This window comes from Plecotus auritus, assembly GCF_963455305.1.
Source record: "Plecotus auritus genome assembly, chromosome: 1".
Taxonomy (NCBI): Eukaryota; Metazoa; Chordata; class Mammalia; order Chiroptera; family Vespertilionidae; genus Plecotus; species Plecotus auritus.
Genome location: NC_137770.1, coordinates 52,621,598 through 52,648,052, shown reverse-complemented (window position 1 = coordinate 52,648,052; position 26,455 = coordinate 52,621,598). Strand labels below are relative to the sequence as shown.

The following is a 26,455-nucleotide window of genomic DNA, read 5'->3' as shown; positions in this document are numbered from 1 at the left end:
ACCTACAATCTTTTGGTGTACGGGACGATGCTCCAACTAACTAAGCCACCCAGCCAGGGCATGAATTTTTTAAATATTAATATTTATGATTTGGCAATTAGCTTTGTTACAACTTTACTAAGGACATTTGTATAGCCTGTGTATTAAAACCCTTAAAAGTGTGTATACTCTTTGTTCCAGAAATTCTACTTTCAAAAGTTTATACAAAAAATTATGACCATGTACAAAATGTTAGCTACAAAGGTGTTTATCATACCATTGTTTATTATATTGGAAAAATGAAAATATGCCCAACAATACAAGATTGAGAAATATCCTATCTAATAAAAGAGTAATATGCAAATTGACCATACCTCTGCTACACCCATAAGCCACGCCTGCCAGCCAATCAGGAGTGAGTATGTAAATTAACCCAACCAAGGTGGCTGCGGCCCCACAGAGAGCAGGAGGCTTGGGTTTCCCCGGCAATGGAGGAAGCCAAGCTTTCTGCCTGCCCTGCCCTGCCTTGGCCTCCACTTAAGGTACAAAGTTTCAATTATAGAAGATAAATAAATCCTAACAAAAATGGTAGCAGCCACTGAGCTGGAGAGAGCAGGAGGCTTGAATTGACCCCGGCGATGGAGAAAGCCAAGTTTCCGCAGCCCTGGCCTGCCTTGGCCTCCGCTTAAGGCTACAAAGTTTTAATTATAGAAGATAAATAAATCCCAACAAAAATGGCTGTGGCCACGGAGCGAGCAGGAGGCTTGGCTCCGCTGAAGGTTACAAAGTTTCAATTATAAAAGATAAATAAATCCCAGATACCAGGGCCTTCGCTTGGGTCGCTGGGGGGCGTGGCCGGCCTGCAAACCACTATAGGCCCCTCCCCCAGGCTGCCCCACACCCCAAGGGAACCCCCACCCTGATCCAGGACACCCTTCAGGGCAAACCAGCCGGCCCCCACCCGTGCACCAGGCCTCTATCCTATCTAATAAAAGAGTAATATGCAAATTGACCATCACTCCAACACACAAGATGGCTGCCCCCATGTGGTCAAAGATGACTGCCCCTATATGGACACAAGATGGCCGCCACAAGATGGCCAGCAGGGGAGGGCAGTTGGGAGGGACCAGGCCTGAAAGGGAGGGCATTTGGGGGCGATCAAGCCTGCAGGGGAGGGCAGTTAGGGGTGACCAGGCCTGCAGGGGAGTGTAGTTAGGGGCAAACAGGCTGGCAGGGGAGCAGTTAGGCATCAATCAGGCTGGCAGGGGAGTGGTTAGGGGCAATCAGGAAGGCAGGCAGGCGAGCAGTTGGGAGTCAGCAGTCGTGGATTGTGAGAGGGATCCCAGATTGGAGAGGGTACAGGCTGGGCTGAGGTACACACACATACCATGCATGAATTTCGTGCACCAGGCCTCCAGTTAACAGATATATACAATGTAATACTATTAGCTATTTAAAAGATAGAATATGTCCCTGGCCAGCCTTACTTAGTGATTAGAGCATTGGCCTGCACACTAGAGGGTCACGGGTTCAACACCTGGTCAAGGGCACGTACCTGGGTTTACAAGTTCAATCCCTGGCCCTGGTCGGAGCTCATGCAGGAGGCAGCCAATTGATGTCTCTCACATCAATGTTTCTCTCCCTCCTTCCCCTTACTTCCCTCTTCCACCCTCTCTAAAAATCAATAGAAAAAATATCCTCAGGTGAGAATTAATAAAAAAATAGAATATGTGAAACTAGGAGTTTGAAAATAGAATAAATAGTATGATCTTACTCTTGAAAATATATGTACATGAGCGCAGACATTTCATGCATGATGAAATTATCCTGAGTAGTGAGAAATAAAATAGGTCATTTTATTTGTTTCATTTTTGTCTGCCTTTATTTTTAGACATTTTACTATTTTTGTGACTAAAGCTTTTTTTTTTTTTAAAGTGTTTTTATTGATTTGAGAGAGAAAGGAAGGGAGAGAGAAAAAAATCAATCGGCTGCCTCCTGCATGCCCCCCACTGGGGATCAAGCCCCAAACTGGGCATATGCCCTGACAGGGAATCGAACCAGTGACTTCCTGGTGCATGGGTTAACGCTCAACCATAGGGCCACACTGGCCAGGCTGTCTGCCTATATTTTTTAAAGATAATTTTGGATATATTTCAGTTAAAGAGCTATTCTGAGAAACACAAAGAATCATATTTAATAAGAAACTCTCTTTGAAATCTGTTTTAAATGAGTATTTCAAGTCACTATCCAAATTTTACCCTTTCCCCAATGACACACCCATTTTTATTTTTATTTTTATTTTTTACATTCCTAGAATGTACTGCCCTAGAGTATCTGATTTGGGGTGGGAATTTTCAGGGGGGAGTGTATATAGCTCTAATATTCCTTGTTTTAGGGAAAGTAAGTTCTGGCTGATACGGTGGCCTTGCTGTTGTGGTCAACTCCCTTACTTTCCAGGAGCTGCCTTACGTTCTGCCCCTCTCTCTACAGCCTGGAAGCAAGATGGTGGCCTCCGCCAAAGCCGCAGTGCCCACGGTGAGCGACCAGGCTGCCGCCATGCAGCTGAGCCAGTGCGCCAAGAATCTCGCCACCAGCTTGGCGGAGCTGCGGACGGCCTCGCAGAAGGCAAGTGGACCCCTTGGCATAGCGGTTAGCTCAGCTCGTTGGGAATGGTGCTTTGAATTCCTTCCTGCTTGTGTAACCTGGGTGCGACCCAGGGCCTGAGCACTGCTGGGCATAGTTCTTGTCCAGGCATTTGCATGTCCATTAAAGATGCCCTCCATGTACATTGGCTTTTACCACTTTTAGCCACAGTCTCCTAGAGTTCTTGTTCACCTTCTGGCTACAGATGACTTTCGTTAAACTATTTTAGGTTGCACACTTCCCCCTCCTCCCATACCCTGCCTGGACAAACAGTGGTCTGTTTTCAGAGTCTTAGGGGAGACTGGTAGTCATCACTTTCTTGGTGCTAGGTAAATTGTGGGCCAAAGTGATCACATCTTCCCCTCATCATCTTGCGAACTTAATAACAAATTATTTAGGCAGCAAATCTAATTTTATTTTGGGGGGGAGACATTTATATTATCTTTTTGCTCTGAAAGTTTTTCACATCTTAAATGGAAGCATTCACCTTAATAAGGTCCTCAATTGAACAGAATTAGGAATTAATGAGTTTCTGTCTCTGGAACTTATTACCAGAGGCCTCATTGATGTGGCATTAGCAAGACGTTCTGGCGTGAATTCATTTATCCCTCTGTAACAATCCCTGTATAGAAACAAATAGCCTCATCCCTGAGCAAGGGAAGAAGGATAGGAGCTGATTTGAATTAATATGAACAGTGCACTGCATCACCAAAGAAAAATACCCAGAGATTTAGATTATATCCAAGTAAAGTACTTTGAGCTGTGTTTCTCAAGGAGGGGTCCAGAGACCATCTGTACTAGGGTCAGCTGGGGCACTTGGAATGCTGGTTCCTGGGCCTGGCCTCTGTAGCCGAATCAGAATCTCTGGGCATAGAGCCTGAACATCTGAGTTTTAAGGGCTTTCTTCAGTGAGTCATAGACACACGCACACCTCAAACTACTGCTCTAGAGCGGTCAGCCTCCCCATGGGCTCAAGCAAGACGGACCACTGAGTGCAGGAAGACACAGAGCTTTCAAGTATTTTTGTCCTTGTTAATCCTCACTGGAGGGTATTTCCCATTGCCTTTTTAGATAGAGTGGAAGGGAAGGAGGGAGATGAGAAAGAGAGAGAGAGGAATATGGAATAGACACATCAATTGGTTGCCTCCTACATGGGCTCTGACTGGGCTGGGGAACAAACCTGCAACTCAGGTACATGCCCTTGACCAGGAATCAAACCTGCAACCTTTCGGTGTGAGAACCAGTGCTCTAACCGTTTAGAAACACCAGCCAGGGCTCGAGTATTGTTTTACTTAGTGTAAGGGTGAAGAATATCAACTCCGGAGTCAGACTACCTGTGTTCAAACTCTGGCCTTGCCGTTGACTAATTTTGTGACCCATGCAAGTTAATGAATCTCTCTGCCCCAGTTTCCTCACTGTGGAATACTGGCACATAGAAATTAATTAGTGTTTATTGCTGCTGTTGTTAACTATTTAAAAAGGAAAGAAATTACGATTTACAAGTATTTAATACACTGTTCCATAATTATACATGTATATAATTGATTAAGATATGTGTATGGGGGTGATCAACACCTTTGGAGACCAATATTTTAAATGATCAAGAGAATAAAATTTTTTTAATATATTTTTTTATTGATTTCAGAGAGGAAGGGAGGAGAGAGAGATAGAAACATCAATGATGAGAGAGAATCACTGATTGGCTGCCTCCTGCACACCCCCTACTGGGGATAGAGCTTGCAACCCAGGCATGTGCCCTTGGCCGGAATCGAACCTGGGACCCTTCAGTCCACAGGTTGACGCTCTATCCACTGAGCCAAGCTGGCTAGGGCGAGAATAAAATTTTCTTAAAACAAATTACTAAGGGAAAAAAAAAATCTTTCATAGTCTTCGGTATGAAAGGATAATGGTTTATAATCTAGAAATTTATAAAGAGAATCAGTGAGGTTGATAAAGCTTTGGCCCCAGGTCCTGGGTTCCTTCCTCCCTCCCTCCCTCCCTCCCTCCCTCCCTCCCTCCCTCCCTTCCTTCCTTCCTTCCTTCCTTCCTTCCTTCCTTCCTTCCTTCCTTCCTTCATATAAGTGCTCACCACATGCTTCCGAGCCTCTCTGTGCACACCTACTGTGGTAGGTGCCCTATCTCCAGAACCCAGACACAGTGAATAAGGGTCCTCTTAGTCTGAGAAGCAAATGCATTTCAGATAAAAACAGCTTCCAGGAGACTTGAAGTCTATCCAGTTGTGAGACAGACATAACTTATTATTTGAGGAAGTTAGGACCAAGGTTCTGACTGCCGATGATCTTTGCCTTCTCGGGAAATGCTTCCCGCCCTGCCTCCTATTGCTGGAGTAGGGCATTCACTGGGGGTACGTCCAGAAGGCATGTCATATGTTGCAAAATACACTTTTTCCAAGCCAACTGTGTACGCGTGTTCCCAACTCTGTCGACAGGCCCACGAAGCCTGCGGCCCTATGGAGATCGACTCTGCTCTGAGCACCGTGCAGACCCTGAAGAACGAGCTGCAGGATGCGAAGATGGCAGCCGTGGAGAGCCAGCTGAAGCCGCTTCCTGGCGAGACGGTAAGGTGGGCTGGGGTCTGCCTTCTGTTCTAATTGTGTGAAACGGTTTTTATTTTGGAGTTGGTGTGCCCGAACGTCAAACATTTTGAATGCAAAGCCTCAGAACAGCCACATTGCTTTAGAACTGCATTATGGTAGGGATTGCCCGAGGGCCCTGCTTCTGGTGCTGTGAGTGCTCTCCTCGGGTCTGGCTGGGCATGAACCGACGTGTTAGATTCACCCCTCTCCTTCAAACACAAGACACATGCCAGTGCTGGAGGCCAGTGTTCTCATCCTGCGGCCTTTTTCTAAGAGGGCCAGTGCAGCTGACTAGCTAGGTTTGGAACTAGGAGTTGGGGGACATCTATAATAATGCCAACAATAAAAAGAAAATGTAATTTTTAAAAAAAATAGATGCAGCTTGTATCATCAACTCGCTATAAAGTCTCATCTCTCAGGTATTTTATCTAGGAAATGAGTGGCAATGAGTTTATAAAGATAAGTACAGGAGATACTTCCAACAATCACGTTAAAAAAAAAACTCAAAAACATTTACTTAGCAGTTTTCATGTTAGGCTACCTCCTGATGCTTATGTCAGGGTTTTCTTGGTTAAAGTTTACCAATCCTCCTCATTTATATGTACCTCCTTTACACATTACTAACATCACTAATAAAATGCCACCATTTATTAAGCACTGTATACACATATAAATAAAATTTGTCCTGACAGCAACCTTAATGAGCAAGTTTTGTTAACCCCATCTTAACAGCTGAGAAAACAGGTGTAGATGTGTTCACTGTTTTGTCCAGTTATTGGCAGAATAAATGTATGAATTAAAGCTTGTAGTCGCTCATGTTGGGAGTAATCTCTTAAAACTATTGCTGCTCTTTGGTTGAACTAAAGACTTTTAGAATATATGGGACTTCGGGAACACTTACTGTACCATAGAGCAATGTCTAGAACATAAGAAGCACTCAGAAAATACTTGTTCAATCAGGCTACCCCTAATTGTAAAGACTAGGAAACTCGGGTTAAGTCACTTAACTGAAGTCACCCAGCTAATGATGAAGGCAGGCTTGGCTCTGGGGCCAGCAGTTTTGCAGTTTGGTCCAGGTCTCACCTTTTGCAAACTTCTGTGGTTCAGGGAGACCAGGAGAGGCTTGTGTGACGTGAATTCTGCCTTCACATAAATAACTGGTCAGTTAGCATGTAAGAAACACCATGTAAATTTTAAGGAAATAGTTTGCCCTTAAAAAATGTGGGTACTGTGTTATAACATACTGTTGGCTGTGATGGACCAGGCTTTATTTTTTATCTGAAGGGCCTGCCTCTCTTGCAAAACCTGCGGGATTAGAAATGCACCGGTTCTCTGATGCCTTTCTGCACCCTCACAGTACACCCAGAAGTTCTCTTCTAAAACGTCCTCATCTAGCAATCAAGTAATTATCCGGACCCTAGGCCTTCACTGACTTTGTTCTCTGAATTATTTATTCCGTTTACAAAGCGAGATGACATGCTGTTCATGAGAAGCAAGCACTTTGCCCATTTTCATAATCTCATTTACCACTCCAAGCCTCCATTTCTATTGCATTTTCTTCTGGTTAGAGCTCCTCAAAGTATAATGATCAAGTTGAACAATGTTAATGGTCCCACAGGCCAGGAAGGTGGTACCGCTGGATGTCTGCCCACTTCCTGCCAAGGGATAATTAATTCTCACTAAGGATTTGTTGTAGACTTTCTAAATTAGCTCTAAAGGCATAATACTAATAGCTACCATTTGTTGAGTATGTACATTAATTCTCTGCAAACCTTCTGAGCTAGGTATTGCCATCGTAAGAAGCTGAGGCTTGGAGAGGTTCAGTAACTTACCTAATCCCTCATAGTTCACGCTTGGAGCAGGGGAGCAGGGTTTTCCTCCCCCGCCCCCATCACCCCACTTCTTTGCGCCACTGGTGCATTTGTTGGGAAAGAGCTAAGGCCCTGAGTTTGGTCTGCATTATTTTTATGCTAAGACTTCACTGGGTATGTTTTTTCTTCTAAGTTCTCTCCCCGCTTGAATATTCTTGCAGCTGGAAAAATGTGCTCAGGACCTGGGAAGTACATCTAAAGCAGTGGGCTCCTCCATGGCACAGCTCCTGACCTGTGCTGCTCAAGGCAATGAGCACTACACAGGTGAGACTCACGCCAATCCTGATGCCATGGGGCCAGCGGCAGACCGCCGGGTGGGAATTCATTGACTTGACGGTGAATCTGACTTTTAGCAGTTCAACACCGTTTTCAAGCACTTTTCACATGCTTGTTACTTGGCTTAATGCTCTGCACACAAAGACCTAATAAAATATGACCCCCCCAAAAAAAGACTATTAGTGGGTCACACCCCTATCCTATATAATAAAAGAGTAATATGCAAATTGACCGAACGATGGAACAACCAGTCGCTATGATGCGCACTGACCACCAGGGAGCAGATGCTCAACTCAGGAGCTGCCCCCTGGTGGTCAGTGCACTCCCACAGGGGGAACGTGGCTCAGCCACAAGCCGGGCTCACGACTGGTGAGCAAAGGGGCAGTGGTGGGAGCCTCTCCCTCCTCCGCAGCAGTGCTAAGGATGTCCAACTCTGGGGAGCGGCCCTAAGCTGTCGGTTGGAGACCCCCTGAGGGCTCCCAGACTGCAAGAGTGCACAGGCTGGGCTGAGGGACCCCCCCTGCAGTGCACGAATGTCGTGCACTGGGCCTCTAGTTAGACTCTAAGTAAACAGTAATTATAAACTACCTGTACATGACTCTTGAAATCCCACTAAAGAAAAGGGGGGGAAAAAGGTCAAAGAGAATAAAAGAGGAGATTACAACAAATAAGATATCAATGAAATTTTCAAAAAAGGAAGGAGATAGATAAGTAATAACTGAAAGAGCCAAATAAAGAAAAGCCTAAAGGTCTGCAGGGAGAGGGGTGGTATGAGTACTGGAGACAGCAGGAGTACACTGTAAGGAACAGATTGTGTAATGATCAACTTTAGGAGAAACTCCAGGTTGTAAAAGAAAGGAAATGTTTGTGTAGTCAGAAGTAGAACCAGGAGGACATCTAAGCTATCTGAAATGGAAACACGAAGTTTCAATGTAAGCCCATTGCTTGAAAATACGCATTAATCAGAAGAAAGCATAAAGAACTGAGTGGCTCTAGGGGTAGGTATCAGGGGGCGGAGTGAGTATGGATTGTTGCTTTTGTTATGCAGTGGTACTGCTTGACTTTTTTTGTTTGTTTGAAATATACATTACTATTGAAGTAAATATACCTCCAGAAGAGAGCATACATCCTAAATGTATACCTTCATGAGTTATCACAAATATAATGCACCGCCAAACCACCATCAAGATCAAGTAATGGAACATTTTCAGCATCTCAGTGGCATTGCTGGGTCATGGGCTGTGCAACTCTTCAGCTACACTCCTTCCAGCAGTAACGAAGGATCCAGTTGTCCTGTAGCCTTATCACCACTTGGTATTGTTAGCCATGGCCATTCTGTTGTGTGTGGAGCAGTGGCACATTGTGGTTTGAATTTGCATTTCCCTGAGGAACAATGCAATTGAGTACCTTTTCATTGGCCATTTGGGTATCTTCTTTTGTGAAGTGCCTGTTCATGTCTTTTGTACATTTTTAAGAATTTGAATTTTCTATCCTTTTCTTATTTGTTTGTATGCTTTCCATGTGGCTTAGGTATATTTCTTATATCTTGTGGCTTACCTTTTCACTCTCTTAAAGGTGTTTGTTGAAAAACAAAATCTAAATTTTAAAATAGGCCAATTTATACTTCTTTTCCTTTATGGTTAGTACTTTTTATGTCCTATTTTAAAATTGTGCCTCTCCAAAATCATGAAGATATTCTCCTCTGTTACAGTCTAGAAGTTTTACTGTTCTACTTTTTACATTTAGAAGTGTAGTCAGTCTGGAATTGAGTTTTGTAGACGTGCAAATAGGGTCCTACTTTAGTTTTTTTTTCCCACATGCTTATGCATTTGACCCAGCACTACTTTTTGAAACCCAGTAGTCTTTAGTGCCACTTCATTATAAATTAAATGAGCACATATATGTGCAAGTCAGTCTCTGATCCTTTGTTTCTTTTCCATTGCTTTAATTGCCTGTTCTTAGTATCACACTTTTCTAATTACTACAGTTTTATAAATACTGAGTGTTAATATCTAATAATGTAAGTCCTCCGACACTGTTGTTCTTCCTCAAGTTAGTATTGACTATTCTTGGCCCTTCATAGTTCCACATCAATTCTAGAATCAGCCTGTTTCTACCCACCCACCCACACATACCCTGTGGTTTTTTTCATTGAAGTTACATGAATCAATGTTGGAGTAAATGACATCTTCACATTATTGACTTTTTGCCACAGTCTTCTAATCTGTGAATGGGTTATGTTCTTCCATTTATTTAGAGTTTCCTTTCTCTCAGTACTGTTATATAGTTTTCTGCATAGAAGCTTTTGTTTTCATTACAGTGTGCATGATGCATCCTTTCCCATCCTTTTACTTTGAACTTTTCTGTGTGCTTATACTTAACTAGAGGCCCGGTGCATGAAATCCGTGCATGGGGGGCGGGGTGTCACTCAACAAGGCCTGCACCCTCTCCAATCTGGGACCCCTTGGGGGATGTCCGACTGCTATCATTTTAATCTCCCAATCAGGCCTAAACCAGCAGTCAGACATCTCTCTCACAATCCAGGACTGCTGGCTCCTAGCCGCTTGCCTGTCTGCCTGCCAGCCTGATCGCCCCCTAACTGTTCCCCTGTTGGCAGAGCCGCGGGACCCCCAGGCCTCAATGCACGGAGCGGCTGCCGGGCCCCGCCTCTGCTGTGCACGCGGCCATCTTGTGGTGAGGTTGCGTGGGGGCGTTGTGCGACGCCACCTAGGCTTTTATTATATAGGATCTGTATCCTGCCAGTATCATGTAGCTGCTCTTTGGTGGAGGGAGAAGTTCTTTGTGTGACAATCTTTTTCTCTCAATTGGGATATTTGATTTATTTACATATACTGTAAATACTGATAATATTAGAGTTTGATTCTATCGTCTTACTATTTTCTTTATGTTCTAGCTGTTCTAGGTTCTTTTTTATCCCCTTTCTTGCTTTCTTTCAGATTTATGTGCATTTGTTCAATTCTAGTTCTCTCCCTTTGATTAACTTGTTAGTTGTACATTCATTAAGTATTACAATTTTTTAAAGTCTAATATAATTTACCATGTTTACCTCTTCCCAGACAGTGCAAGAATCTTGGGACACAAATTATATTTACATTTTTCCCAACTCATTCATTGCCGTGTGTTTTAATTCTACATACATTTTAATCTCCTCAATTCAGTCTCAATATTGCTTCATGCAGTAGATATAGATTGATTCACTCCCAGGTTTATCTCCATTGTTCTTCATTCCTTCCTACATCTTTGTGTTCTTTGACCTGGTATTATTTCCATTCTGCCTGAAGACCTTCCTTCATTAATCCCTTTAGTCTGAGTCTACTGTGACCAGTTCCTTCGGTTTTTGTTTTGCTAAAAATGCCTTTGTTTAGCCTTTAATTTTGGTGGATAATTTCAATTATTATAAAATTTTAGGTTGGCAGTTATTTTCTTCCAGCCTTTGAAGATGTTATTACATTGTCTTCTGGCTTCCTTTATTTCTCTTGTGAAGTCAGCTGTCAGTTTACTCTTCTAAAGGTAATGTGATTTTATTTTTCCCCTCTATTTGCTTTTTTAGTTTTCCCAGCCTTTGATTTTCAAGAAATGTCCCCAGAGGAATTTTCTTACATATTTATCCTGCTATGGGTTGTTATACTCCTTAAAAGTGGAGTTTGTTGTCGTATTAAACGTTGTTTTTTTTTTTTTTTCAAACTTCCATCCATTGTATCTTCAAATATTGCTTCTGCACCCCCCCCCTTTCTTTTGTCTTCTTTGTAGAGTTCAGTTACCACTTAAGTTAGTCATTTTCAGTTTTATGTGTCTCCTATGCTCTTTTCTATATTTACCATAATTTTGCTTATTATTGTTTTGAATCCTCCCCTGACAATATGTTTTTTATTTATTTTAGAGAGGGAGGAAGGGACACACACACACACACACACACACACACACACACACACTGATGTGAAAGAGAAATGTTGATTGGTTGCCTACCATGTGTGCCCTGACCGGTATCGAACCCACAACCTAGGCAGGTGCTCTGACTGAAAATTGAACCTGTAACATTTTGGTGTACAGGACAATGCTCCAACTAACTGAGTCACTCAGCCAGGATACACTTTTTCTTCTTTATGCTTCATTCTTGGTTTTTTCTATTGATTTATCTGCAGCTCATGATTCTTCTCTTTAGTTGTGTCTATTCTACTTTCATTCCCTTCTATGGAGTCTTTTATTTTAAATACTACAGGCCCAGTTCATGGAATTCATGCATGGGGTGGGGGGTGTCCCTCAGCCCAGCCTGTACCCTCTCCAATCTGGGACCCCTCAACCTATACAGGCAGTCGGACATCCCTCTCACAATCCAGAACTACTGGCTCCCAACTGCTCGCCTGCCTGCCTGCCTGCCTGCCTGATTACCCCTAACTGCTTCTGCCTGCCAGCCTGATCACCCCCTAACCACTCCCCTGCCAGCCTGATCGATGCCTAACTGCTCCCTGCCAGCCTGATTGCCCCTAACTGTCCTCCCCTGCCGGCCTGGTCACCCCTAACTGCCCTCCCCTGCTGGCCTGGTTGCCCCTAACTGCCCTCCCCTGTAGGCCTGGGTCCCCTTCAACTGCCCTTCCCTGTAGGCCTGGGTCCCCCCCCCCAACTGCCCTCCTCTGCTGGCCTGATCTCCCCCAACTGCCCTCCTCTGCAGGCCTGGTCCCCCCCAACTGCCCTCCCCTGTAGGCCTGGGTCCCCTTCAACTGCCCTCCCCTGTAGGCCTGGGTCCCCCCCCAACTGCACTCCTCTGCTGGCCTGATCGTCCACCACTGCCCTCCCTGCCAGCCATCTTGTGACGGCCATCTTGTGTCCACATGGGGGTGGCCATCTTGTGTGTTGGGAGTGATGGTTAATTTGCATATTACTTCTTTATTATATAAGGTCATATTTTTCAGTATTATTATAGTCATTTGATTGTTTTCTTATTATTTCCATTTCCCTGCTGGAACTCTCTATTTTATCATCGAATTTCCTCAACATCTTTATCATAGTTATTAAATGTCCGGTTCCAATAATTCCAATATCAGAATCACATATGGACCTGTTTGTATTGTCCGGGTTTTTTCTCCTCTTTGTTTTCAGCCATTGGTCTTTATCTCCTGGTGTTTCTTATATATTTTTTTTATTTAATGCTAACCATTGGTATTTACATTGTAGAGATAATTTGAGGCTCCAGCTTGTGTTTCTTTCCCTACAGAGGATTATTCTTTGCTCCCAGCACGTGGTTAAGATAGGAACAGATCACTGTAATGTGAGGAGGGACTGAACTGATTGGAGATGGTGCAGTCTATTTTCAGTTTTCCTTTTAGGAGGGAGTCCTTTGTGCCTCCCACCCAAACATCTGTGGTGTTTACCAGGACATTGCTGTTTCTTAGACTCAGAACTATGCTTTCTTATCTTCCCAGACCCATGGGATTTCAGGAAGCTCTGCTCAGCTTCTCAGCTTCTGGACAATAGTTTACAAACTTAAAAATGCCTCAAGGGCAAATGCAACACTACTCACTTCTCTATGCTTTCATTCTTTGTTTACTCATCAAGGTAAAGCTCATGCCTCGGTGTCTTTACAGTGCCTTCAAACAGATGTTTTTGTATATTTTCCCAGTGTTTATAGTGGTTTTTCTGAGAGAGGGTTCAACTGCAATAAGTTAATCTGCCATTACTATAAGCAAAATCCTCTTTCATTTTTAAAATAGCTATGTGTATTTATTGCTTTGAAAATAATATCACAGTAAAAATTATGGCATAGGATAATATAATACCTGCAAAAAAAAAAAAAGTATGTACAGTTCTTTGGCATAGGAGGGTAAGGGACATTTTCTGAGTGGAATTGACACCTGGGGTTTTAAGGATTGTTTAGAGCTCATTAAGCATTCAAGGAGAAGGAAAAGTATATATAAATTCTTAAAAGCATAGGGCATAGGAGAGGTTTAAGTTTCAAGAATTTCTAAACTTTCCTGAAACCTTGCCAGATTTTGTCGGGATGATGAAATGCATTGTTAATGGAGCAAAGACTGCTTTAACACCTTACATCATCTGACACTGATAACATTCAGGATGACAGACTGTCTAGCTGGTGTCTGAAAAACCACCTAAGAGTAGCACCATTCATTTTGGCAGTGGGAGCAGCACCTATGAAGTCCCAAAGGTGAGAGAAAGGAAGGCTGACCAAATGAACTGAGAAAGCGTCAGGCAAAAGGCAAGGAGGGGAGGCATAAGAGGATATGGCTGGAAAGGTAGACTGGGGGTCCGATCCTAAAGGCCTCCTACGCCAATTTAAGTCATTTGAAATTTAACCTAAGAGCATGTGAAAACATTGAAGAGCTTTTCCCCACAGATCAAGTTTACATTGCCTTTTATAGAAGTTGCTCTTCCTCTTGTGGGCAAATAAGTTGGAGGGAAACAAAGTTGGAGGCAGGGAGACCAGTGAGAAGGCTGTTGCATGCATCCGCATGAGGGACGGCAGTGAAGGCGAAGAGGTGGATTGAAGAGAGACCTGAGAATTGGTGACTGGCTGGGAGTGGCAGGATGGGAATACGGAAGGACAGCTTGTACCACGGCCTGCTGGTTGAATGAGATGTTGGAATCCCTGCGATGGAAATGCAGGACCACTGGCGGGCATGCTAGATGCCAGGTTCACCTTAAATGCTTTCCGTTTGAAGTGCCTGCAGCAGATCCAAGTAGAAGTACCCATTAGGCAGCTAGATATTTGCCTCTGGACTCGGTAGAGAAATCTGGGCTAGAGAGGAAGGTTTGTTAATGTTTAATAAAATTGTAATGGTTGAAACGGTGGAGATACATTTGTCTGGGGGGAGTGGTAGGGTGAGAAAAGTTTATCAGATGGAACCGTGAGGAGCTCAAATATATTGAAGAAGGCAGAGCAATAGAAACCTTCATAAGAAACGAAAACATGCAGCCTTGGAGAGAGGAAACTCGGAGAGAGGGATGTCTCTAGAGCTAGAGAGGTAGTTGCGCCCAGATAGTTACCTATGAGAGACTGAAAGAACACCCACTGGCTTTAGGAACAACAGGGCCCTGCTCTCCCTGTTGAAGGCAGGAAAGGTAAAGAATGGGTGGGAAGCAAGGAGAGAGCGCAAATGGCAGCCTCTCCCTGGGCCTCGGTTCCCTGGGCCATGGTGAAGGTGTGTGGGACTCAGAAGTTACATAAGCTGCCACAGGGCTGGATTCTAACGCAGACGTGCGTTGATTTGGCCAGTGCAGTATTCCAAATGTATTTCTGATCAGCCAGATACAATTACATAGACAGATGCCTTTCCACATCCCTTGGGGCAGATTAAAAATCTGTCATGCTTGGTTTTAACCTGGTGAGTTTGCTATGTGGTCTAATGCTGTCTACACACAATCTACGTGAATTCTGATCAAGAATAACTACAAAAAATTCCACTATCTTTTATATCACAATGTGGCTTCTTAAGACTCTGTTACCGAATATTATTTAAGATCCAGGAGGCAAGAATTCTGGGGAAGTGATGTGTGTCTTCAAAGGATGGTGGGTTTGAAACAGCGGTCGGCTTTCCTGTTTCCCACCGGCAGCTCTGGCACAGTAACGCACACCTGACTCCAGAACAGTTTCATTTGGAGGGAAGTGTTTGCTTGAGGACCAGCTCTGATGATTCTCTTCCTTACCATGGAGGATGCTGCTGTGAATTCTGCCACGTACAGCCTGAGATGTTCCCTGGGCTCCCCAGCCTCTGGCGGCCTTGTTCCATCCTTTTGATGGTGTGGCTTCCTCTTTCTGGGAAACCTGATCCCTCCAAAGAGAACCCAGGATGTGCCCTGAGATTTCATGCTGAGTCTTTGGTAGAAAACACGTGGATGGAAAAGCATCAGCTTGCAGAACTCCGTTCTTCTGGTTTCTACCTTTTAAAAAAATTGTCTTGTTTCAGTAAATGACTTTTGCATAAACATGACTTTCCTTATTGTGTATGATAAATGTTTTTATTCTTCCAAAGTCAAATACAACTCTAATAGAAATGGATTCAGGAGTTCATATGACAAAGAGGAGGGATCTGAAAGCCACAGGCTACAATTTTCAACAGTCAGAACTGTGATCTCATCCTCCCCTAAAACTTGTGGGAAACCAAGGGAAAAGGCAACAGTGTAGGTCGCCCAGCTAATGAGCAGCAGAGTCAGAGCTAGAGAGACTTAAGGAACCTATGACTTAAGGAACCTAAGACTTAAGGTTTTTTTAAAAATATGACTTAAACCTCATCTGCAGCCCTTCTGCACAGGGACATCCTTCCGCCCTGTGCCAGAGCTGAACCATAAAGTAGAATGACTGTTTTACACAGCTTGCTTCTCTCTGTCACCTTCGCTTTATTATCTTTGTGTTTTCTCTCCTGGCCTTCTCCTCTGCCTCAAAAAGCACTTTGTTCAAAATCTTTGATTCAGCATGTTGCACGCGGAAGTGCCGTGTGAGAAGCGGTAGACTGCGGTTTTGTAACCTGCCTTGATTAGGTTGTAGAGTTATGTCCCAGCTGTGTGGCTTACTAAACGTTTACAGCTCAGCAAGTCTGCAGTGCTGTGAAGTTGTCTTGTTTTATGGAGCTGGGCCTTTTGCACTCTTTATTGTATTACGGGCTCTCATCATCCTCAGCAAGAAGAGGACCACCTGCCGTGTCTGTCGATTCAGCCAAAGCAATGGCTGGTAAAGGCCACACCCAGTGGCCCCCAGAGACCGTCCAGCCGAAGCCTTTAGAAAAAATTGATTTGCGTATTTTTCATGCAGATGTTATTTGCTTTAAAAAGATCCCTCATTTTCTCTATCCCAGAGAGCACTGTGCAGAGAGTCTGACCCAGAAGTTAGAAAACCTCAGGTCTGGCTCTTGTGCTGCCTCTAAAAGTGTGTTCATGGATAAGAGCTGGGCCTCGTCTGTGAGACGGTTCAGAGATGAGCTCTGCGGTCAGCTCTTATGCAGCTCTCGGGATTCTCAGGTTTCTTTGTCACGTGCTCTGGCATTTCCAGTCTGCGTCCTCTTCTTGGGTTGCCAAGGACTAGGTGCCATGTAGGAAAGCTCATGTTCATTCTGCATGAGGTGGCGCCAGAGTTTTTAAAGACCACGCTATACTCGTAGTTTATCACCAAATCCCAACATCCTTAGGAGTGAATTGAAAGGTGAACAGGCCTCTCACAGAAGAAGAGATCCCAATGGCCATTAAGTGAGAAAGTGCTCAATATCATTACTCACTAGAGATATAAAAATTAACCCTCAGTGAGAGGCACCTGCACACCCACCAGAATGGCTAAAATAAAAAATCTGACAATAGCAAGTTTCAGCTAGGATGTAGGATGGAACTCTCATACGTTGCTGGTGAAGTGCATCATGGTAAAAACATTCTGAAAAAAAAGCTTTGTAGTACTTCTAAAGCTAAATTTACACTTACTCTGTGACCCAGCAATTGTGTTCCTATGTTTATATTTTTAAAAAACTATTCCATATGTCAACCTAAATGCATGTACAAGAACTTTCTTGGTAGCTTTATTTATAGTAGCCCAAACAGGAAACAATCCAAATGTTCATCAGCAGTAGAATGCATAAACAGATGTTGATGTATTCATATAATGGAATACTATACATCAAGAAAACGAATGAGTGGCTATAGGTAACAACATGGGTGAATCTCACAGCATTATGGTCAGAGAAAGAAACCAGATATAAAAGGATACATACTGTGTGGTTTCATCAACATGGAGTTTAAGAACAGGTAAAACTAGTCAAAAGTGATAGAAACTAGAATAGCGATGACCTCTGCTGTGAGAGGACATGGACTGGGAATGGGTATGAGTGATGCGAATGTTCTATGTCTCCATCGGGAGGGCAGATATATGTAGGTGGACACACCAGTAGAGAAAGTCACTGAGCTGCCCACAGAGTGTATACTAAGGGCCCAGTGCACGAATTTGTGCACCTTGAAAGGAATTGTGGACCACAAGGCTGTGGTGGGCACAGGGACGGGTCTTGGCCCATCCTCCACACTCCCACCCTGCCCCTCCCGCTGCGGCCCCTGGTCCCAGGTCTGCTGGCAGCCTTGCTCCCAGCACTGCCGCTCCCATGCGCTTATGGCGCCAGCCCCGCTCACAAACTGCTGACGGCGTGGAGTGATTGGGGTTGGCGCCAGCAGTAGGTGAGAGTGGGGCCGGCGCCAGCAGCAGGTGTGAGTGACGGTTGCTGCCCTGATCACCCCTCAGAAGCAGGGGTAGGTGGAGAAGCCCTCAGGCAGCTGCTGCTCGCACCTGCTGACAGCGCCGAGCAATCAGGACTGACACCAGGTGCTGGCAATGGGTGTGAGCGGTGGCTCCGGCGCTGGCAGTGGGTGCAAACAGGGCTGGCGCCAGCAGCAGATGCAAGCACCAGGCGGGACTGCGACGTGCAGGAGCAAAAAATTTTCAGTAACCACCAGAGGCTCGTCCTGATGACAGCAACTGGCGCCCCGCCTTAGTCTGGCACCCCTGCTCATCTGCTCCACTATCCTGCCACAGCCGATGCCCACCATGTTCTGCACTCTGCTACCTGCTGCTGATGCCCGCCATGTTCTGCACGCGCCCCCTGGTGGTCAGCGCACGTCATAGCGACTGGTAGTTCAGTTGTCCAGTTGTTCCACCATTCGGTCTATTTGTATATTAGGGTTTTATATAGATAGATAGATAGATAGATAGATAGATAGATAGGTAAGCTTATGCCCCGATCAAAACAATTGAGAAGAAAGGTGGGTTTGAATGAGTCACCTGTGTGTGATCCCATGCACTTGGTGTTCTAGGTCTAGGAGCAGTGGGCAGTGGGGGTGAGGGGAACCAGAAGGAAATAGTTTTCAGCATGGCATTTGTTAGAGTGTCTCTCTTGGATTGGTCCAGAGCCAGTGGTGTGGGCAACTTCTTTGAGAAGCACAGCAATTCAAATTTTATAATAAGGAATGTGGAGCTCAGGTGTGCCAGACACTCTTCTTTCTAGGAAGCTCCAGTCTAGAGGTTTACTCCCAAGTATGACTTTAGATGGCTTTTATCCACAGGGGTGGCAGCTAGAGAGACAGCCCAAGCCCTGAAGACGCTGGCCCAGGCTGCCCGTGGAGTGGCTGCATCGACGAGTGACCCCGCAGCTGCACACGCCATGTTAGACTCTGCTCGTGATGTAATGGAGGGCTCGGCCATGCTCATCCAAGAAGCCAAGCAGGCCCTGATTGCTCCTGGAGATGCGGAGAGTCAGCAGAGGCTGGCCCAGGTGAGGCCCGGAATGGTGGTCATCACTAAAGTGGGTGTGTTAGCAGGCTCCCTCCCGGGCATTCTTCTTCTGGTGTGAACACTTAGTGGGTGTTTTCAGGACCTCCCAAAGTGCCATAACAATGCTGCCCTTACCTACATAATACTTACTTTGAAAATAAAAATTAGTATTTTCTTATTGATTTCAGAGAGAGGGAGATAGAAATATCAGTGATGAGAGAGAATCATTGTCTGCCTCCTGCACACCCCCTATTGGGGATGGATCCTGAAACCTGGACATGTGCCTTGACCAGGAATCAAACACTGACCTCCTGATTCATAGGTCAATGCTCAACCACTGAGCAACACCAGCCAGGCCTTAATACCTACCTTATTAAGTCTTGCCTAGTAGCCAACATAATGTGTCAACAGAGAGTATGGGGGACTTTACTTTGTTGAAATCTGCCCTTGGAGTGTTAGGAGTCAGGACACAACCTGTTTGCTTTGGACCTACATATGCTCGAGATTATTCCTCTTCCTGGGAGATAAGGTAGATGTACTTGGTCTGACCACTCAGAGTTTTAAACTCTGACTCTCTACTGCCTCTTAGGAGGAGTCTTCAACTACCTGATGCACCTAGTTGGCTAGAGACCATCTGGGCGAAGTTCTGCACCAGTTGCTAGGAAGAAGATGCTTTAGATTAAAGGGGTTGACATAACCCACATCTTAAGATCTTGCCCTTTAACTGAGGATACCAAAGAGTACAAACAGGGAGCCCTCACACATGCTTGAAAGGCATCCTGTGGGCACCTCCAGGTGGGTCTGGAAGTGCTCAGAGCCTTCTACCTGCCCTTGGGCAGTGAGGCTTGGAGCTGATGACTCAGAGGGTCGCTGAGCAGAAATCAACCACAGCCCCCTTCACTGTGATCCAGAGAACTCAAGGCCTGCTTCCACCTCTGTGATCTCTGCAGGGCTCTCAACAGGGAAGCTCTTTCTGTTTCTCTTGGTGTTAGACATCTTTGTTTAGAACCTGACATGATATTGGCAAGCTCTGAGTTTGAATCGCAGAGTCACGAAGTAGCCTGGCTTTGGGGAAAAGCAGGGTGTACTGTCTCAGTGTGTCAGACCCTTTGCCAAGACAGGATATTTACCGCAGCGAGAGGCCAGAGGAGGAGATTTAAGGGTAAACAGTGTCAGGAAGATGCTGGTGGACCATTGCCCCATCTTTTTTCAGCTCTGCATACTGTCACTGCTCATTCCCAACACGTGCAAAAATGTGCGGAAAGCTGCTTTCTTACAGAGCTTTTCTCCTTCCGTGTATGCAGGTGGCCAAAGCCGTCTCGCACTCCCTGAATAACTGCGTGAATTGCCTCCCTGGGCAGAAGGATGTGGACGTGGCCTTGAAGAGCATCGGGGAGTCCAGCAAGAAGCTACTTGTGGACTCGGTGAGAGGTTTGGGGTTGGGAAGGGGCCTTGGGGAATGGAGCTCACTGTGGGTGTGAGTGCGGTCTTCTCTCCTCCAGGGGGCCTCTGAGAGCCAACCTCTCCTTTAGGAGGCTGTTATTCCTGCCCATCTGCCTTTTCCTAGTTTGGCTTCCTGCTCAGTGAAGTTTCAGGTGGAGCTTTTAAAGTTCACTTTTTCTTGGAACACATTTGCCATTTGCTCTTGGGTCATCCCCGTGAGACAGGAAAGCGGGGAGTAGGTGATCATCTGACTTCTTATCAGGGCATCTGGGACAATGACGATCAGGCAATGGAGGGGCATGTGTCCAAGATTCACTAAAGGAGAGGTAGTGTGAGGGGTTTCACCTGGGACCTGTTCCCTTCCCTGTTCTGTGAGCCTCCTTCTGGGAGGCTTGTGCCTGTTTATCTTTGTTTCTTTTCTGTCTGGTGCCCAGCACATGCCAAGTGTGCAAGCAGTGCATGCGGTGTGACAGCTAGCCTCTCTCTCTCTGCAACTTTTCATTTACAGTCATAGTTCTGCTGGTGACGATTCTGTTCTGTAGCCAAGCTATATTATGAGCAAAGGCCACTCATAAGAATGGATGGCTGTTAGTTTAGAAGAATAGGATTGGAAGGTAACGGGCATCAGTGTTTTAGTTCTAGAAAGCTAAAAGTTTGAGAGCTTCTGTCTAAGAGAGACAACACAGAGTTGTGCTTCAGAGAGTCCTGGAGGCAGATTGCCCAGGTGTGAGTCCTGACTGTGCCACTTTGGAGACCGTCGCCCCTGAGGATAGCTGTCTTACTATTTTTAGAACCACAGTGTCTAGCACTGAATAGGTATTCAATAAATGTAAATGGGTGAATGAATGCATATATGTTGAAGGTCAAATTTAACATGAGCTCAGGCTGCACAGAGCCTTCAGTCTCAGTGACTCAAAACGCATCCCTGGAGGATCTGTCTTCGTCCTCAGTCCCTTCCTCTGTCCCTCTCATGCAAAGTGAACGTCTCACGGCTGTGCCTTTTGTTCCCCACAGTTACCTCCAAGCACGAAGCCGTTCCAGGAAGCCCAGAGCGAACTGAACCAAGCAGCAGCCGACCTGAACCAGTCTGCTGGGGAAGTGGTCCATGCCACCCGCGGGCAGAGCGGGGAGCTGGCTGCAGCCTCCGGGAAGTTCAGTGACGATTTCGATGAATTCCTCGATGCTGGCATTGAGATGGCGGGCCAAGCTCAGGTGGGTGTGTGTGTGTATGGGGTGGGTGGGGGGCGGCAGTCTGGAACTGACCCTCACCTCTCTACTCTAATGGACAGGCCACCCTTGAGGCCGATTGGGCCAATGGGAATGGGGAACCTGTCCAAGGCTACCCTGCTGCATTCTTTTTGCCGCTTAGGAAGCTCCGTGATCTCACAGGAGTGGCATCCCCGAGATGCTATCAGCTTCTGTGTGAGGTGATTCCTGGAGATGGGGAATGATTCCCATGGACCTTCAGCAAAATTCACCACTTTATTTACATTTTTTGGAGGGAGGGTGGTAAGAGGAGGGAAAATGTTTAGCCGAGACTAGTATAGCTCCACATCCTGTTCTTTGAGTGTGGTAATAGAGTGAAAAGTCATGTTGTGGAGGTTCAGTGAGCCCATCTAAAGGGACTGTATCTAATACTGAGTCAGAGGATTAAAAATCAGCTCCTCCAGACAAACAGATAAACCCCTGATTTAGAACAAGGGTGCATAACTGGTCTGGTGTCAGCCTGCAGAGCTGTTTCCCCCGAGCTCCTGCCATCTCCCCAGCAGAGCTACCCAGGGATCTTCTTGCTCTGTTATCTACAGAGAGTGAGAAATGTGCCCTCTCCCGGGTCAGGAACTTCTGGGATGCAGTCAGCTCTGCCTGTCGAGACGGGGCTGGCCGCCTGTGCCAGGCTGAGACGGACGGCCCCTTGACAACTCCAGCATTGTTGAGCAAGACGTTGGCCTGTGGCCTGGCCTGTGCACTGTGCGCGTGCTCGCTCCCCCCTCCCTCCCCCTCCTTTTAATGCCTCCACTTGTGAGATAGCACAGCTCTTGGCTGACCCACTTGGGGAAGAATTTCTGTCCTGTTTTGTGACTCTTGGTCTGGGTATCTGTCTGGGGAAGCGTAGACACCAGTCAGTGTCCCAACAAGTTAGGCATCTGCAAACTAATTGGGCTTAATTCAATCTATGTAGATCACTTGCTTCTATCCCAAGATGCTGCTCCCAGCTCTCTGACTGCTTGCTAGGAGAGATGGAGCATCCCTAGTTACTCCAGTCCCTCTTGACCTTCCAGACCAAAGAAGACCAGATCCAGGTGATCGGGAACCTCAAGAATATCTCTATGGCATCCAGCAAGCTGCTGTTAGCTGCCAAGTCTCTCTCTGTGGACCCGGGAGCCCCCAATGCGAAAAACCTCCTCGCTGCAGCTGCAAGGTGAGAGTGGAACGAAATGGGCTTTTCGTGTGTTGACAAGCAGGGTCAGTGTTTGCAAGATGTGCTGGCATCCTGCTGCTTTTGCTGAGCAGAGCATTGGCGTCCTGGTGCCGTCAGAGGGGGAGCCCAGAGTGGCAAAGACTCTGGGGTTTCAGTAAACTGGCTCATTTTCCTGAGCATTCCCCTCTGTGGGCGCCTGTCTTCTCCTCCAGCCTTTTCCATGGGCCTTGCTTAGACTTAGACTCTCAATGATTTATAAATATGATGGCTTAAGTCCGTTTTTTAAAATAGTGTTGTATTTTTTCAGATTATGAAAGCAATATATGCTTGTTGAAAAACAACTCAGAAAATACTGAAAAATATTTTTAGAAAAAGGAAAGAAAATGATACCCAACTAGCCATTCCTCATTTCTTGAGCACTTGCCTGTCCGCCTGGCAGCAATGTTAGTTAGAAGGACGGAAACATGTTCAGTCTGTCCCATGCAGAGTGATTCTTGTTTAGGGTGAACGGGGTGGCCGTGGGAGTAAATTGTTCTTGGAAATATATGAAAACGGGAATCTGCGTTTTAGATGATATCATTGTTCTTCTTTCCTGTTGTCCCCACCCAGGAAGTAGGTGACACAATACAGTGTCTGTCCCAGGGCCCCTGTGGCTATGAATTCGGTAACCAGTGAGTGAAGGCCAGCATGCAGAGAAACTGTCATGACCACCAGGAAAATCCTCACCTCACTCTCCTGACCCGAATGGGGAGGGCGTTTCCTGCTGCTGTGGCGGTGTGGGCAGGTTTTCTTACATTACTTGGCATCCGCACATGTACAGGAAAGCTGGCAGCAGTAAGAGATTAAATGCAAAACAATTAGGCTCTAAAGCCTAATTGGGAACTTTTCAAAATGGGCAGATGACTGGTTTTTAAAAAGTATAGCTTAAATTCTACATTCTTAAACTTGGTTTTATGAGTTTATTCATTTGTTTTTCTATGGCTTTCTCTCCTGGGAGCTCAAAGGCTGTTTTTTTAAGTTGTCAGAGTCAGGAGGCCCGAATTGTAGTCCAGGCTTTAATGCTTACTAACTGGGTTACACCATTGGGTCCCTCAACCTGCCTAAACTCTCCCATCTGCAAAGTGGGGGTGTGCACATCATCCTGAAGGTCTTCTCAGTTCTCAGGACATGAGATACCATGGTACTAATGGTGGCAACCTGGCTCAGGTCCCCGCATGGCTTGTAGTGCTATTTTTTTTTTTGGGGGGGGGGTGGTGGATTAGACATATCAGAGCAGTTCCTCCAAAAATTCTTGAGTTTCTTCCTTTACTCCCAAATATATACTTTAGCTTCAAACAATAACTAGAGCCATTAGGAGACTGGAAAAATATCCTGACATCTCCCCGCTTCCATCTTATACTGTGTGTTGTGATAGTTTCAGTGAGTCTCTCCCTGGGCTGGGGTGGGGGGAAGGGGGTATGTGTGCTGTGCTGAGCAGCTGTTTCTGGTATAAAACCCTCCCTTGATTGTTCTTTTTTTCTACAAAGACCATAGGATAAGGCAATTGACATTTCCAGGTGTCTGATCTCAGATGTTTTTCATTATCTTCAGTTTTTTGCATCATTTCAGAATTACAGTTTTCAACTTAGAATGTATTGTTCACTCTCTTAAGTTGTGGGAAGAAGTGGAGAGTAAGAACTGGCCTTTTGAAAGCCAGATAAGGAAGGAAACACAGACACCCCCCCCCACCACCACCACCACCACCACTACCACCAAGGATGTTACCTGGCTCTGTGGGGACTTGAAGGCCCCCTGGTGGTGACATTGAGGAAAGGCTCGCAAGACTTTTAGGTGAAAAAGCTTTCTTTGCCTATGTTGTCCTGGCTTTCAGCCGTCTACTGGGAGTTCCCAGCCTGATGGTGTTATAGCCAGGTCAGCACTTAAAAATCGTTATGTGAAATGATTATCTCAGGATGGAACTGTTGCAAGAAGATGCTGGCACATTCCTGCTGGCTTCTTGGCACGTGCTGGCAAGCCCTGCTCCCGGGGTGGTTTCCCAGCCAAGCTCCCAGGAGGTCAGGTGAGTCAGGCAGCCACCTCTTGGTAAAGCTCTCCCAGGTTGGGCTGTATTCATTACCCACATTTGTACCACATGCCGGATGTGGGATAGGACGGGCGCTGGGCGCACATTATGGATAAGACAGGCCCTGCTGGAGTTGGGGCAGGTGGCATACACCAGGAGCCTGAGCCATCTCGGCCTCCCAGTGGTGCTGAGCAGAGGGGCACTTGCAGGTAAGCAGCCGGGATCAGGTCACTGTCACCCTCATTTTCAGCCCCACTGCCTTCCCAGCCTTAGAGACAGCCAGTCCCTTCATCTGGGCCTTCCTTCCGGTTGTTGGTCTCCTCTAGAATGTTCTCTTCCCTTTATCCAAATCAGGGTCACACTCGGGCCTGGCCCCAGTCCACATGGAGCCTTCCCTGTCATGTGGCACCCGTGCCCATGGTGAAGTCCTTCATTACTTTTCTCTCATGCTCCCTGGGAGTCAGTCCAGCATGCATCTTGCCTCCCGGAGGTTCAGGATCCATCGCGGCCTGCCTGGTGTCATGCCCGCAGCACCTTCTCTGTGCCTTGTCTAGTCATTGTCTTGCCTCTTCAACCAGACTTCAATTGTATTTTTTTTTTCCTGGAGCTAAAATGCTGGTCTTATTTACTGTATTTTTTATCTTTATTGTTGAGAGTATTACAGATGTTCCCCCTTCTTTTCCCTATTGCCCCCCTCCTCCCAGGTCCTGCCCCACCCCAGGCCTTCACCACGCTATTGTCTGTGACCACGGGGAATGCATATATACATATAAGTTCTTTGTTTAAGCTCTTCCTGCCCCTCTCTCCCTCCTTCCCTCTGAGATTCCTCAGTCTGTTCCAGGCTTCCATGCCTCTGGATCTATTTAGTTGGTCAGTTTATTTTGTTAATTAGATTCCATGTATAAATGAGATCATGTGATATTTGTCTTTCTCGGACTGGTTTATTTCACTTGGCATAATAATCTCCAGGTGTCTCTATGTTGCCTCAAAGGGTAAGAGATCCGTCCTTTTTATAGCTGCATAGTATTCCATTGTGTGAATGTACCACAGCTTTTTATCTACTCATCTGCTGATGGGCATTTGGGATGTTTCCAGATCTTAGCTATTTTAAATAACACTGCTCTGAACATATAGGTGCATATATTCTTTCTCATTGGTGTTTCGGGTTTCTTAGCATATATTCCTGGAGGTGGGATCACTGGATCAAACAGCAGTTCAGCTGTGTAATTTTTAAGTCCTGAGCCTTGTGCATAGCAAGACGCTGGAAATACGGCAGGTGGATTTTGGTTTGCTATTTACTCCCTCCCTAAACACCTCCTTCCTTGAGGGAGGGAAATGTTTGATGTTGCTTTTTCCCCTCCAAGCTTCTTATTGGATATTTAGTGCCTTAACTACACAATCAAAAGCACAAATTGGTGATTTTTTTCTCTCACTCCTAATCCAGTTCCATGTCTAGCTAAAATTTTTCACCAGAGCTCCCAAACTTGAGGTAAATCAATTCAGTATCTCTAAACACTAAATGATTTGTATGTTAGAAAGCCCCTTTTAACCTCTGAGGTTGTAGAGCCCAATTTTTTAAAAAACTAAGACCAGCTGGATATGCCTAGATAAAGAATAAAATGCAAGAAAATGCTATCTAGAGATTGTAGAATTATGGTCGTTTAACTTTTTTATATTTTTAAAAATAAAGTTGCATAGATTTGATCATTTTAAAAATTGTAGGAAAGAATAACTACAGTTCAGGCCTATTGAGATTTATATAGAACAGATACTGCTAATTTAGGCCAAATTTTTATTGATAATATAAGTTGGTTGATTCATAACTTTTTAGTAGATTTACTGAAATTTTAAAATAAAAATGTAAACCCCTAGCTGGTTTGGCTCAGTGGATAGAGTG

The 26,455-nt window shown here is 45.5% G+C and overlaps 1 protein-coding gene across 10 annotated transcripts in view; it reads left to right on the top strand.

The window, feature by feature from the left end:
- Positions 1-26,455, top strand: part of TLN2 (talin 2) — a 425,239-nt gene that overhangs the window by 302,964 nt on the left and 95,820 nt on the right. For all 10 annotated transcript variants that reach the window (XM_080659814.1, XM_080659812.1, XM_080659811.1 and 7 more), the window contains 7 exons: positions 2,470-2,604; positions 5,072-5,200; positions 7,251-7,353; positions 18,427-18,635; positions 19,939-20,058; positions 21,092-21,289; positions 22,357-22,496. In XM_080659814.1, coding sequence (XP_080515940.1) covers positions 2,470-2,604; positions 5,072-5,200; positions 7,251-7,353; positions 18,427-18,635; positions 19,939-20,058; positions 21,092-21,289; positions 22,357-22,496 — 1,034 coding nt within the window. The remainder of the gene's footprint in view (positions 1-2,469; positions 2,605-5,071; positions 5,201-7,250; positions 7,354-18,426; positions 18,636-19,938; positions 20,059-21,091; positions 21,290-22,356; positions 22,497-26,455) is intronic.